This window comes from Populus alba, chromosome 4 (assembly GCF_005239225.2).
Source record: "Populus alba chromosome 4, ASM523922v2, whole genome shotgun sequence".
NCBI classification, from domain to species: Eukaryota; Viridiplantae; Streptophyta; class Magnoliopsida; order Malpighiales; family Salicaceae; genus Populus; species Populus alba.
The window spans coordinates 11,829,929-11,844,763 of record NC_133287.1 but is presented as its reverse complement, the minus strand read 5'-3'; the positions used below and the strand labels follow the sequence as shown (position 1 = coordinate 11,844,763).

The window sequence follows — 14,835 nt, the reverse complement described above, 5'->3', positions numbered from 1 at the left end:
CTGAGGTGCAGGAGGTGGTTGATGAGGCACCTTGATTGGATGGGGTTCACTGGCAGAAAGTTGAGTGTTCTGCAATACTGAATCTACACGAAAAACAAGGGCATAAGGACCTCCTTAAGCTCGCGAAAACATATATTAGTATCTGCCCTGGTGTCATTAAGTTGTTGTTGTATTTGATCATACGCTTGAGCAAGCTCCGGATTGCTGGGTTCATCTGTCTTTCTGGCATCTTGGGACCTCGTCTCTAGTGGCATTGTTGAGGCGAAAGATGCAGCTCTAATACCACTTGGAGCAACCTTGTTGAACTTGTAAATTTTGACAGTAATATCACCGTCAATGATTAATGTATATCAGAAGGAAACTGGCGATGGTTGAGTAGCAGAAGGGTTGCATAGAGTTGAGGTAGAGAATTACAGAAGAAGAAGAATGAGAGGGATAGAGAGTGTGTTCCGTAATTGAAGGAATTTGTTATATCATTCATTGGTAACCTGATAGTAACAGCATTCGACTATATATATAGTTTCTTCCTTCTAACGACTTTAAGCACGTGGCTTTTACAATTGAATATAAAACGCATAACATTGAATATAACTGACATATTAAAACGCACCGTTTGACTTAACGGTATTTTAAGTTTCCCTCTTCTCAGTCTGTTTATTTCATTTCTTCATTTCTACCTGTAACAGTTTTGTATCTTGATTTGTCTGTGTCCAGATAAATAAAAACGCAACATTAAAGAGAAACCAAATCCAACCATGCCACAATCACATCAAAGCTAGAATAATTTCAAGGAAGCATAACCTCCCCCCTTTTGTTTGGGGTTTTCTTTTTTCTTTTTTTGAAAAAAAAAAGTTTCAACAGATGAACTTGTCAATTTATTACTGATCAGGGGCTTCAGTTGCCAGCTTTTCCTACAGCACTCATAACCAAAACGCATCAAATAAATTACATCTTGAACGAAGCACATCTCACCTCATCCTAAGAGCGATCCTTCTTACTGAACCGACCAAGGCTAAAGAATGAAGAAAATGTTATGAGAAGCCACCTCCCATTTGCATTTCTACCCAAGAGCTAGTCCAAAGAAAATTCCAATATCAATTAGTCGAAATATATACTTGCAACAAGCTTCAACCTAAAACGATTGTTACTACAACTCATTCTGTGTCACACCTGAGTATTCTAACCAGGACCTAGAATGACCAATCTCTCATCATTTGTTATGATTTTCCCCAAGAAAATAAGATAACTTAATTTGAAGTTCGAAAACATAAAGAAGAACAATGAACAATTAAAATTAATGGTTATCATTGACAAGACTTGTTAAAGTGACTGCATCACAGTATTAAACATGCAGTGCAGTGCAGTGCAGTATAGCATATTATCCCAGTGTAAAGTGCAACCATTAGCTAAGAGCAGGATTTGGGCAATTTAGATTGGAACTTATTGGTAATCTGTACAAACAGATACATCATGGAATCATGTGCGCAGCCATGCAACATACAGCAGCATTGATTCGCAAGAAAAATTACAATCAGTGGGATTGGTCTGAATTTTTATTATGATTTTTCATCCTCCTTTTGGAGGATGTCTTATCCTCTCTGTTGTGTCTTTTAATCCTTTTCTCTTCAATAAAATTTACCCTTTTACACAAAAGGAAACAATTCCATAAAGTATTAAAGATAAACTTCAATAAGCTTTCTTTTGGAGGATGGTCTTACCTTTAGGCCTTGCTCTTTGGGGTCTTGACCACCTCAGCTCCTGCTACCTCTCCACATTAAGCACTCCTAAAACTGCTGATTCATAAGTCTCAAAATTCCCAACGATCCTTTTCTCTGACTTCAAGTTCACCTAGCCTCAAGTTGGTTTGGTACAGAAAGGCCAGCCATTGCCTACAAGTAAACATCAAACGCAATTCATCCAAACTATAGATCAAACTGACACGTAGAAACCACCAAAGAACCATCCTCCGCTGCTTCTCATGGTACTTCACCTTCATTCTCCCCATGAACAAAAGCTCTCCACATATATCAAAATAGTCACACCTAGCAGAATTTTCAACATAAAGTTCATAAAATAAATATCAACATTGAAAAATAAATGCTTTACAGAATTCACATGTTATAATGCTAACACTTGTATTAAATTCGTTTTCCACATGTACATATTTATGTTATACTGTTAAAAAATTTCTTAACACTCTAGCATTCCCTATTTTAAGTTGCAGTAATTTAAATCAATTTGGGAAAGAGCTGAACTTGTAAATAGAGGAAAGTGGAAGGGAAAGAAACCTTTTGACATCTACTACTCGGTTAACAACGTTTGTAAAGACTTTCCTATAGTCCATACCTTCCTTCTAAGAAAAAATTATTTAATTCCCATTATCACGCTTACAAATTCAGATAAGAGGAGAATATTACCAAACATTCCCTTTCCTTCACTTCCATCTTTTTGTAATTTCTATTCCTTACCCTTTCTTCCAAATTTCCCAAATACAGTTAGAAATCAAACCAAAGTACGCATATGCACACAGATACACATGAATGCACACTAAAACTCAGAGAACCGAAATGGATACCCAATCTTGACAGACAGCCATGACAGGCTCACCATGGAGGCAAAAGGGGCCAATGCAGTTCAGAATGAGCTTGATCTGGGTGCAGAGATGGTGGAGTCAAGGTGGGTTAGTGGCGTCATCAGTGGTGCCTGCATAGGCTAAGGTCAAAGTTCTGAGAGGAGGAGATTGAGAACGATTGGCTTGCATGTATATGGGTTTGTTGTGGCGTGTGCATACATAGGAATGCCAGGTTTTATAAGTTTTGTAAGTGGATGGGACTGGTTTGATCAGAAGTGAAGGAGCAGGGTTTGGGGTTGCATGATGTTAGCTAAAGATTTTTAATGTTAAGTTTCTGCAATTTGGTTTACAAATTTGAAGGGCTGATTTACACAATTCGTAAAGAAGAGAGAATTGATTTGATTGTTGAACTAATTACAACGTGCATGAGATTATATTCAAATACCTTATCTAAACAACCACCCCTCTTCTAATAATATCACCAAACCCTCTCGCAGTGCTTCTAACCGTGGTTCTGTCTGAAGTAAATTCAGTGGAGTCAACTGCTCAGAATCCAGCTTATCTTGCTGCATATTGGAAGCAACCATAAAAGCCTCGTAAGTACAGCGATCGTCAATATGCTTACACAAGATAATCTCTGTTAGTAATTCCGTCAAACAATTTACATGCATGCGTAATAACGCCATGTTTTACATCCAACAACCCAGAACCTATCATGAAAACATATCTAATCGATTTCTCTTCCAAAGCTAAACAGCCTGATTCAGTACAAGTCTTCAAACACGACATATTTACTCAACTTTGCGTAGCAAGTTAGAATGATGGAACCCAGTAAAAGAAATTGTTTAGGGAGTTGGGTAAATAAATTAATGTTTAAGCAAGCAAAATTAGCGAGAGAAACTGATTCTTGACTTGATGTAACCAAGACCCAGATGGAGAAAAACAGAACTTCAGAATTAAACTTCACCTTCAAAGCTGAAATCGTAGTTGTTCGTAGGTCCAACAACTAACTTTTAAATTTACCGCCAAAGGGGTCCCCGTATTTCTCGTTTTTCTGTCAGTTGGAGATGCAAAAACGACGGCGCTTGAGGGGTGCGGGGCATGTTTCAAAACATTGTAAATGGAAAAGTGTAAAACTGGAGGGGTTTTTTTTTTTTTTTTTTCAAGAGTGCTTGTTTTTTGTTTTACTTTCTTAGAGTGAATTAAAGCTTATTTCTAATTATTAATTAAGAATAAAAATATAATTAACTCCGAAAGTAGGCATGGAGGACGTTGTCAACTGTTGAGGAAAAAAAACAGAGAGAGTCAATAAAATTAGAGTCCATTTCTTTATTTGCAAGGAAATATGAAGAGCATCAACAAGTAGATTAAGGGGTACAAGACCAAGACCTTTGAATATGTATTATTATTATTAAGTGTAAGGCAAGCCACCTAACAGAGCCCTGATAATGGTAATTTTGTTAAGACCGCTGGCTTACATAGGAGATTTCAGGCCACGTTCGGAGTCTACTGTGCACATATCTATTAAACAGAGTTTTTTTTTTTTTTTTTAATCACAACATGTCATTGAAGGAAGCAGATGACATACAAGTTATGGAAGTCACGCACAACAGAAAGAGCAATGCAAGACAAAAGAACACATTTTCACTCTCTGAATTTGAGAACTCAAAGGCTAACCATGTCTAGTAACATTACACACTAAGAAGTAACACGTTCATTTTATGTCAGTACAGACCAGTATCACTTATTTTATCATCAGTAAAACAAGCTCACCAATAAACTGAAGAGTGAAGCATACCAAATCAAAGATTCAGAAAATAAGGCATGCACACAATATGAATCTCCCTGGCATGAAAATTTGACAGGCTGCATGACAATTCCTTTCTGAAATCTAAATGACTTGCTCTCTAGCTTGTTGTGGTTAAGGGTTATTAACGGGATATCTCGGTCGTGGAGGACGCCTTGTCCTCTTTCCCCATCCTGCTACCTCAAGTCCCAGTTCTCCACAATCAGGTTGCTGAGTTTGCGGTAGACTCACTGCTGTTACTATTGGAGAGGCGGCAGTTGTGGCTGCACGCTTTCTCCCCCTTCCTGCCTTTCTTTTAGGAGCATTTCTCTGTGACAAGCCTGACCGCCAAGTGCCACCGGTTGCTGTGATGAGCCCTTCAATCATCTGAAGATCCTCAGTCACATCATTCCTAGACAAACAGACAAGACCAGGAAGTACATCTCTTTGAAAGTCTTTCTGATGCTTTCCTCTCCTGGCCTGACCTCTCCGAGGACGCCTTGGCAATGATGTTTCATCTTTTATGCTTTCCAAAACCATTGGCTCAAAATTATGCTCTTCTACCACGTTTTCAGTTAAATTTAAGGTCATATACTCAAAAAAATCAACCACATCTGATTTTGGATCTTCACAGTCAGTAATATTCTCGTGCACTGAAATTGATCCTACATCATTCTCAATGTAACCTTCATACAAAGAAACTATCTCTGTGAACCACTGTAGTGAGTCATGGCATGGAGCATCGTCTTGAAACTTGCATGCACCAGAAGATGAGATAGAAACTAAAGCCTCAGCTGCAGCCATCAAAAAGCCTCCACAAAAGTCCTTGGATTCATCTGTCATTGACTGAAATGGTTCTTTAAATTTACTCTCTAGAAATTTACCACCAGATATAATGTCTACTTCATTTTCAAGGACAACTGGCGCCTCCAAATCTATTTCAATTGCAATCTCATCCTTGGTTCTTAGAGAACAAATACTCACTTGAGCCTCTTCTTCAGTCACCCTCACATTCAAATCAATTGGGTGCCTTAAGCTAGCTCTACAATCAACTGAATGCCTTTCCGCATTTAAAATCTTTGTATTTTGGGTCTCCACGGATTCAGATTCCATAGGATCCTGATTCAGATCAGTACGAAGTAACCCACCTTTGATAAAGCTAGCATCATTAGTCTCTGAAACACAACAACTAGGCTTCAGGCCAGAGCTGGCAGAAGGCTGATCCTTGGACGTGTGCTTTTCAAAAATGGGAACACCGAGAATCTTCCTATTGCTTGAACAGTCACCTCCTATTCTTCCGTCTTTGGCATCATGCGCATTTGTTGCTGATGACGAATCCTGGATAAAGTTTTGATTGAGGCCTTTCATTGTTCCAGAATCGCAAGCAAAAAGCTCAGCATATTTTCTTTGCAAGGAATCCAAATTCACCTTTTGAGACTCGGGCATTTCAACAGAAGAATTTCCTTCACAAGGTGAAATAGCTCTCAGCCAAGATAACCCTCCTAGTGGAATTTCTTCCTTCCTTTGAATACCAATGGAAATAAGATTTGAATCAGAAATTGCTTCATTTGGGCAACATTTTGGAAGTACTGCATTGAGGTTTACTTCCTCTGCAGATTTTATATTATCCAGCCAGCCTGAACCCCTTGGGTTATTTGGAGGCCTATGCTGAGGAGCTAGTTCAGAAGCTGAATAACTAGCACTGTGACCATTCGAGTGACCAGCTGATGCATGGTAAACTCGTTTTTCCTTGGACTGCAACTGAGAAACAAAGCAGAGGTCATTTTTATAGGACAATTCAACTCCAGGACCTGGAACAAAATCCACTTTTTCATTAACAATCGACCAATCTGTAGAAACTTCACGGCAATGAATCAATGTTGCTGAACTCTTATTTGATTCAGGAAAGGTATTAAAGCAAGGGTTCCCCTGAACACATATTGCATTCCGTCTCGAGCTTGCTGGAGGCTTCTTCCAAGATGAAATGGAGGATGACTCGGAATTGACTACATTAGATGGAGGAGCAGGTGGCTGCAGAAGTGTATCTGAAAACATAACAGATGCATCATGATTTCTATCGGAGATTTCTACACCAAAAATTGTCTTCTTTCTCAATTGATCTGGTTTATTCTGATCAGGCTCATTGGCTTTCATGCAGCCAACATGCAATGATTCACTTTGTGTAGGCAAATATTCTCCATAAAAAGTTCTATTGAAAGTTCTGGAGCTTATATGGCCTGAAAAAAGGATCAAACCATCAGTTGAAACTGAATTAGTACTATACAGCAACAAGCTTATTGCGAGAATTTTCAATTGTACCTCTTATATTCTGAACCACCTAAAGGAAAAGAAAAATTAATGTTGAAGATTTTAAGCTTTAGTCACAATGAAGAATATGATGTAATCTTAGAAAGTAAATAACTTTAAAATACCATAATGTTAACTCAGTATCTGTGAACAAATAAGCACACACACCTTCACATGCAAGCACATTCAAGTGTACAAAATATGCAGTCTTCTTGTCCCTTTTTTATAAGACAGTAAAAGACATTCCTTAAAATGCATATGGAATCAATAACAATCAGAAGTTTCTTATACATTTCTCAGAACTTTCAGAACAGGGACTCAGGTTTCTGAAAATTCATGTAAATCTCAGAAGAGCCATTGCCTTAGAAGTACTTGGATGCTTTTGGATGTCTAATAACAAAATGGTTATGCCCAGAAAATCAGTAACTCTTTTTCCTTAACAGAGCAATTAGTTCTCTCCAACTTATTATTTTTAATAATTCATTTCAAAAAAAATTCCACAGATAGTTGATTTGCTATATTTAAGAATTTCAAAAGAATTGAGTTGCATTGGATTTAAAGTAAGAAAATCAATTCACCCATTTATCAACAGAAGATGATAAACACGCTATGAAAAAAAGTGAAGCAATGATTTTGAATAAAAAAACAGAGCTACTCGGCTACTTGTAAAGTAGTGACTGATACAAATTTGCACATCCAAAAAAAAACAATATCATTGGCTGATATCAACCAAAAAAAAAACACTCTAAAGTGGCTTGCTTAACAAGTCCTTACCAGGGTTGAAGTTAAGAGGTGGTCGGCCTTTCTTTCCCCATTCTTTATCTAAATGCTGATTACATTGGCTGATTCCTTCATCCTTTTCTTTATGTCTTTGAGAAACTTCCTTGGCCAAACATTGGAAGCCTGAGCATGATTTTGCAGATAAATCCTGCCCCTGTATCTCCTCTTTAGAATAGGTAGCCTTGCCTAGAGTATCAAAAGAAATTGTACCATGTGCTTCCTCAACCTTGAAAGGTTCATTCAAATCTGTAAAACCTCGGGTCCTCCTTAAGTGTATAATGGAACTAAAAGCATCACCATTGCAGCCAGAGTACACACTACTTGGGGTGGACATATTGCAATTTTTCTCATAAGTAACGTTACAATTCCAGTTTGGAGGGTGAGTTTCCACCCCTGACCCTACAAATGCCCCTCGTGCGTCATCTTCATCATTTATGTATTTGTCACCAGGCAGTTCAAGGTCAAATAATCTACTCTGCAGCTTCTTGTGCTTGTATTCATCCTTAAGCCTGGAACCATCGTGTGTTGAGCCACATCCGGATTGCATGTTCTGCACATTAATGGAACCAAAATGTGATTGGACACTATCAGCACCTGAGGCAGATGGTATATGACAATTCATAGCCACTAAAGGCAAACTGGGATTGTGACACCTCCTTCGGTCTCCTTCATGTGGAAAGGCAAAAGAATTTGATTGCAATGTTCCTACATGATCAAGGCATATGACTGATTGTTTGCTCCGGACTTCATTCATTATGTCCATTTGTATTTTGTGAAGCCGGTGCAGTTCATGGACCTGCATAATCAAATTTCCGTAAACATAAATATAATTTTATGCTCAATCAAATTTCAATTATTTATGCAAAATAAGGGCATTTTTACACTAAATTTCATGAACTCGGTCAGAAAGTATAAAAATCCAATTTTATAGCTCAACAATATAGAGTGGAGATAAAACATACCTGATGTTTGAATGTGTTTTCATGCCTCAATATGGTTTGCCTCAAGTGTTCCTTGTCATATCCAGAGTATCTATCTATTTCTGGCTTTGCAGCAAGCATGTCATGGTACTGCCCAAAGGCCTTGTTTTCATGATGTGAAGGCCATCTAGCATCCCCACTACTGTCATCCAGATCCCTTGTAGAATGATAACCCGGTATATACATCTTATACAGAAATTCAGTTCCCATTTCTGCAAACACCTGAAACAACTTAATAAAAACTCCAAACAAACCTACCAACCCTGATATGAAGGATATCTCTTTTTCTTCTATCACAAATGAAAAAGATTTACTAGCCCACACTATATATTTTTGTTACAGGAAAAGAAGCTGCAGGCTGAGGAAATATGGTCCATGATTCTGACAAATAAAACTCATTGCATATTGTAACTTGTATATTGTATGTTATACAAGCTGCATTATCATATTATTTCCTCGTACATGAATGTCATGCTCAGTTTCGCTGGTGAAATTGAATTCCAGTCAACATTGTAGTAAATATTCCATATAAGGAAAAGACCCCTTCATCACTCAATCTAGAAACGAACTAGTACATTATGAATAAATCTTGACAAATCTGGTCCATAAATAAAGTCAATGAAAAACAATTTATCCCCATTTATTACATTATGGAGAGAGATTATATTCCATAGTCAAACAAAAATAAAAATGCACTCCTAATATGTTTGCAAGAAGCATGAAGGCAAAAGCTTAGAAGGCCACGGAGATACCTGTCTGTCAAGAGCTTCTCCCTAGTTGCAAGTGTTCCGAGCCAGATATTATGCTGAGTGTCTTTAAGTGAGCCGGTCTATTATACAGTAGGTGTAAGAGTCATATCCAAAGTACCAATGGGTTTTGCATGCTGAGTGTCTTTAAGTAAGCTAAGAATCACAGCCAATGTTCCAAATGTGTTTTGCATGCTGAGTGTCTTTAAGTGAGCTGATCCATTAAAGCCTGCCATAATTTATGTTACAGTAGGGCGAAATAGGCCAGCCAGTGTACTGAAAGAAGTTTAGAAAATAAATTATAAACAGCACCAAAAGTAATTCATTTATCCCTGTTTTTGAGAAAATGCATTTTCCAAGCTTTAAAGAAACACCGTGTTGATGCAAAAGGAAATACAAGTGTATTTGGTAAGGAAGGGAGATAAGGAAAGTCTTATCTAAACAAAACATGAGAACTGTGAAAGTTTCAATTGACATTCGACCCCCATTTCGAAGGTAACTGACTGTAATGCTTCATAGCTACACATGACCATATAATGGCTAATAAATGGAACAGAGAACCCTTACCACTACAAAATACGCTAATAAATCTCTTAATACTATTGCAATTAATGTTATTAACTTCAACGATCAACAAATACTGAGGGCACTGGAAACTCTTGTCAATTCTTACTTGAAATTCCAGTAGACCAGCATTCCTGCATTATTGATAATCTGAACTCCAGTTTTCTTTAAGATCTTCCAAACAGAAGCCTGTGATTCCAGCTGTAATAACCAAGGAAAGAAAAGCAATCGGTTATATTCCTCCAATAACAAATAAGAAAAGAACAAGGCCATGCACACATGTTTAAATAACTCGAAGTTGACCGTGATTAGTATATGGATTGAGGTTAAAGCATAAATGAGAGAGCAACAAACAGCCAAATCAATCATCCATTAAAACAACAAACAAGAAGATTTACCTTATATATGGCAGCATCCTCCACCACCCCATAACAAAACTCGAGCTCAAATTCAAAGAAAACCCTTGAAACTCAACTACAACTATATCAAAAATTCCCAGTTGAAGCAAGATACAAAAGTAGGTAGGTGCCTTCGTAATGTCATTGAAAAATCTTAAATCACAATCAATAGAAAAAAGAATAATGAATTATTATATATACTAGACAGAAGCTCAAATCTGCTAGGGCTAGTTAGATAGAAAGATCCCCACAATCCCAGATAAGAATGAGAGAGAGATCTTCCTTTTCTCTTCTTTTCCTCCCTTTCTCAAAGAAACAATGACTTCGAATTTGTCAACCTTGTGGTCTCACAGTATTATTGTAATATACTTCTGTTTCAGTGTTTTTTTATTTTCTTATTACTATTTATTTATTTTTATTGATAATATCTTAGATACGCGGGGGGGGGGGGGTGCAATTTGTTTTCTTTTCCTAGATCCTCTCTACCTTTCATGCTTTCTGGGTACGCTTAAGTAAATACATTATTATTATTATTATTAACAAAACTCAAAATTACGTGGCTAAATCACTTTCACAAAACACTATTTACGTGTTTTATTTTTTTAATATATTTAAAAATTATACTTTATAATTTTTTATTTTTTTATTCAGTAATATATCATCCCATATCTCATATATTTAACTCTTTTATCTTTTAATTTCAACCTTTTTATTATTTTTTACTATTTTCTATAAATTTATTTTAATTTTATAATTTAAATTGCTGATCTAACAAGGTGACTTAAATTATTTTTTAGATTATTTTTTCTAATTAATTTATTCGATTTTATCTTTAAACATTAGACTATTATAAAATTAAACTTCATGATTTAAAAAAAAAAAAAAATTTACAGGATTGTCATGATCTCATGACCTACACCATGGGTTTATCAAGTTGACCTGGGTTGATTCTATTTATTTTATTATTATTTTTAATTGAATTTTTTTTAATTTTACCTTCCAACAACTCAATCTTTTTATTATTTAGTTTTTTTAAAAAAAAAAAAACTATCCTACATTATGATATTGTTTGAGAAATCAAGCTTTTTATAATTTAGATAGCAGCTTTAACAAGTTAATTGGTCATGTTTGAATTATTATTTTTTTAATTTATTGCTGCATCTTGGAAATGGAGCGTGGTTTCATCACTAGAAGTTGAAAGTCATATATAGCAGAGGCTCAATTTGTATTTTAAACTCGGAGGTGTGTAAGCAGAAGAAACAAGGAAGCACGGGGATATGAGAACCTCAACTCATAGTCGGATTGGAGATGTTTGATCAGGTCCTCTAAACTTACTGAATTTTGGTCAATCTATCCATCCAAACCAAGTTGATAACCTCAAACTTGTTAAGTGACATTTTCTAAGAGTAATACTAGTTTTTCTTGTTCTTCATTGATAACCTCCTCCATAAATATTTGTTTTTACATTTTAAAAAGTATTTTTTAAAAAAATTAAGGTTTTTTTTTCAAATTAATATTTTTAAATATTTTTAAATTATTTTGATATGCTATATCAAAAATAATTTTTAAAAATAAAAAACATTATTTTAATATATTTTTCGAGTAAAACACACTTTAAAAAATAACTACAACTACACTTCTAAACAATCCTTAATGATACATGAAAAGAGTTGTTTAATCACTAATGGCTCTTCAAGCATTCCTCATGGCTGCCTAGCGACTATGGTGCTTGTGGTTGAACATCTACATTCAATGGTCTTTTGCATTGAATACTATAAAAAAGACACCATCGAATCTTCACCCTCTGCCTGTATAATGGGTTTTTATTTTTATTTTAATAGTTTTTGTAGTTGTCGCTTAAAAAAATTATATATTATAATTTTTTTAATATTTTAAAAAAGAGTTTTAATAAAACTCGTGAAGAAATATAGGCCATGTTTGTTTTCCGGAAAGTAGTTTTCGGGAAACTATTTTTTCAAATTTTCCTATGTTTGTTTGTCATTAGAAAAATTGGTCAACGGAAAACACTTTCCAGTCAATTTCAGTCAAAGAAAAATTTGACTTGGTTTTCAGGAAAGTATTTTCCATTTAAGCTGTGTTTGTTTTCCGAAAAGTGATTTCCGGGAAATCACTTTCCAAACTTTCTTGTGTTTGTTTGCCAATAGAAAAGTTGGTCAATGGAAAACACTTTCTAGTAAAAGGAAAATTTGGCTTGGTTTTCAGGAAAGTGTTTTCCTGAAAAATTTGGGGGGAAAACACTTTCCGGAAGTTGTGAAAAATTTAGAAATGTCATTATTGCTAATTATATCAAATTTGATCCTCAAACTTTTGATTGCTATATATATATATATATATATATATATATATATATATATATATATATATTCTGTTTTGAATATTTATTTTTCAATTTCATCTCTTAAAATTTTATTTTTATATTAACTTTGGTCCTTATTTTTATAATTGCTATTTGCTTTTTCCTTATCATATTTTTATTGAAAATTTTTATCTATCAAATTTGGTCCTCATTCTTTTGATTGTTACTTATTTTATTTGAAATAATTTATGAAATGTTGATTATTATTATTTTAATTTCTTCATCTTTCATTTTTTTTTTAATTTTTTAGATTTGATCTATATTATTTTTATTATTATTTATTTTATTTGAGATAATTTATGAAATTATATTTTTTTTTCAATTTCATTTTCATTCAACTTTTTAATTTGTAAGATTTGTTCCTTATTATTTTAATAAACTTGAAAAAAAATAAAATATTAATAAGTTATTTTCCAGCTCATTTTCCATGACATAACCAAACATTAGAAAATGTTTTCCAACTTATTTTTCATTACACTACCAAATATCGGAAAATACTTTCTCGGAATTCACTTTCCCCGGAATTCACTTTTCAAAAAAAAAAAAATACTTTCCAGCAAACAAAAGTATATTGATTAACAAAAATATATATATATATATATATCTTCATTCTTTTTTCTTCAATATTGACAGTGATTTTTTTCAATCCTTTTTTATATATAATTTTTTTTCCTTAACAAGTGGTTTATTTGCCACCATATCTTCATTTATTTATTTATGATACGCATAATAATAAATATTATTCAAATCTATGAAAGCCTTACATTAATTTCCCACCAAACAATTAAATTGGATTAGCTACAATTGTGATTTTTATATTTAAGAAATGAAGTCAAGCTATTGTTCTTAAAGCTCTGGTTTTGGTTGGTCATACATCAGTCTCCAATAAAATACTTGACATTTGTGGAACAGAAGGAGCATCTTAGAATAAAAATAAAATAAAATAAAATAATCCTATTGTGATTTTAGGAGTCCCATTTACAAGCTTATATGCCCAATTCAGACAAGTTCTTTCAGCAGACAGTTTTTAGGCCCATAAGCCAGAGAACCTCCTCCCGAAGCCCAAGAGTCCCTTCCTTGTTAAGACCAATCACACTTGGGCTACAAGCTGCTACAGCCCAATAACCAGCTTGTATTTCCTCTTTCAACTGCCCTTTCTCCCACCCACAATATCCATCGAAGAACCTGAAATCGCCGAGCCCAACTACATTCCTCCTCGCCATTTCAGCTGCGCCACCAGCACTCTCTCTAGTCCCGTAGTACACTCCCTTCATCACTTCTTCAAAAACCCCACTCTCGGCCACCCTGTCGTTATCATAACCCCTCTCTGGACTGACTAGAAACAACCCTTCCTCTAATGGCCCGCCAAAGAACAATGGCCTATTGGAGAACGCCCCGGCGACATCAAGCGCCGTTGATCTCATTTCCTTGATCGACATGAGGGACGGCCGGTTGAGTATGATGCCATATGGGCTCCCTGGCCCATTTGACAAGAGAAGGATGACCGTCCGTTCGAAAATGTGGACCCCGTCAAGCTTTTCTGTGGCAATCAGCAGGCAACCTTTCTCAGGCTCATGGATGGTATGAGCCCATTTGTCCCCAATTGTGATTTGTGGTGGCTGCTGATCCACAACAATATCAGGGTCTGCTGTTGAGGAAGGTTCAGTGGGCCTCAGTGCCTGTTCATTGGCAACCAATCTTGCTCTAAATGATCTCCAGTCAGCTTCAAGTAAAGGCCGCCAGTCATCAGCAGATGGTGATGGTGGTGGCATATGGCAGCCTGGCATCAACATTCAAAGTTATTGATTAAACTACACATGATCATAACTTGTAACAAAGATATCTTAAAAGAATCAAAGGATCGATGAATTCCCAACAAAATTAGATCAAGATGAGGTGATTCAAGGTAATGGAAAAGAAAAGAAAACTGACAACAAAGATATGCAGGAAGAGGTACTAACATGATATGGAAGTGGAGAGAGCGACTCTTTTGCTCTGAAATGCATTAGAACTTCTCCTGGGATATGAGAAAACTCTAGCTTTGATTGAAGGTATAAGTTTCAAGGTCTTGGTGAAGGAATTTGAGGTGAGAAAGCAGGCTTCCATGCTCTCTTTCTTTCTTCTTCTTCTTGTTCTTAATTCTTTCTTGGTGTACCAAATGAATATGATATTGGAAGTGGATAATAGAGAATGATCCAAATGTGAGGTTTAATCTGAACCACAAGGTGATGTGATCAGTCCCATCCAATTCCAACCAAGTTGAGTCTCTGATGTTTCTTTCTAGCTAGGTAGGGGCCAATGGATACGACTCTTTACACAAGGCAT

General features: G+C 35.5%; 2 protein-coding genes across 9 annotated transcripts; both read right to left on the bottom strand.

The window, feature by feature from the left end:
- Positions 1 to 4,194: 4,194 nt before the first annotated feature.
- On the bottom strand, positions 4,195 to 10,496 carry LOC118055116 (uncharacterized). 8 transcript variants are annotated; one of them, XM_073408560.1, is made up of 7 exons: positions 10,134 to 10,496; positions 9,845 to 9,936; positions 9,178 to 9,447; positions 8,408 to 8,637; positions 8,155 to 8,241; positions 7,440 to 7,995; positions 4,195 to 6,595 (listed from the first exon to the last, which is right to left on the bottom strand). In XM_073408560.1, the coding sequence occupies exons 4-7, from the start codon at positions 8,633 to 8,635 to the stop codon at positions 4,494 to 4,496; spliced, it is 2,973 nt and encodes a 990-aa protein (XP_073264661.1). In that variant the 5' UTR covers positions 8,636 to 8,637; positions 9,178 to 9,447; positions 9,845 to 9,936; positions 10,134 to 10,496; the 3' UTR covers positions 4,195 to 4,493. The 8 variants fall into 8 exon arrangements, with proteins under 8 accessions (XP_073264661.1, XP_034922819.1, XP_034922817.1 ...); XM_035066928.2 differs by having other exon boundaries at positions 7,440 to 8,241; positions 8,408 to 8,647; XM_035066926.2 differs by having other exon boundaries at positions 7,440 to 8,241.
- A 2,895-nt stretch (positions 10,497 to 13,391) lies between these two features.
- Positions 13,392 to 14,711, bottom strand: LOC118055115 (uncharacterized). Its single transcript, XM_035066925.2, has 2 exons — positions 14,472 to 14,711; positions 13,392 to 14,290 (listed from the first exon to the last, which is right to left on the bottom strand). The coding sequence occupies exons 1-2, from the start codon at positions 14,614 to 14,616 to the stop codon at positions 13,524 to 13,526; spliced, it is 912 nt and encodes a 303-aa protein (XP_034922816.1). The 5' UTR covers positions 14,617 to 14,711; the 3' UTR covers positions 13,392 to 13,523.
- Between the last annotated feature and the right edge of the window lie 124 nt (positions 14,712 to 14,835).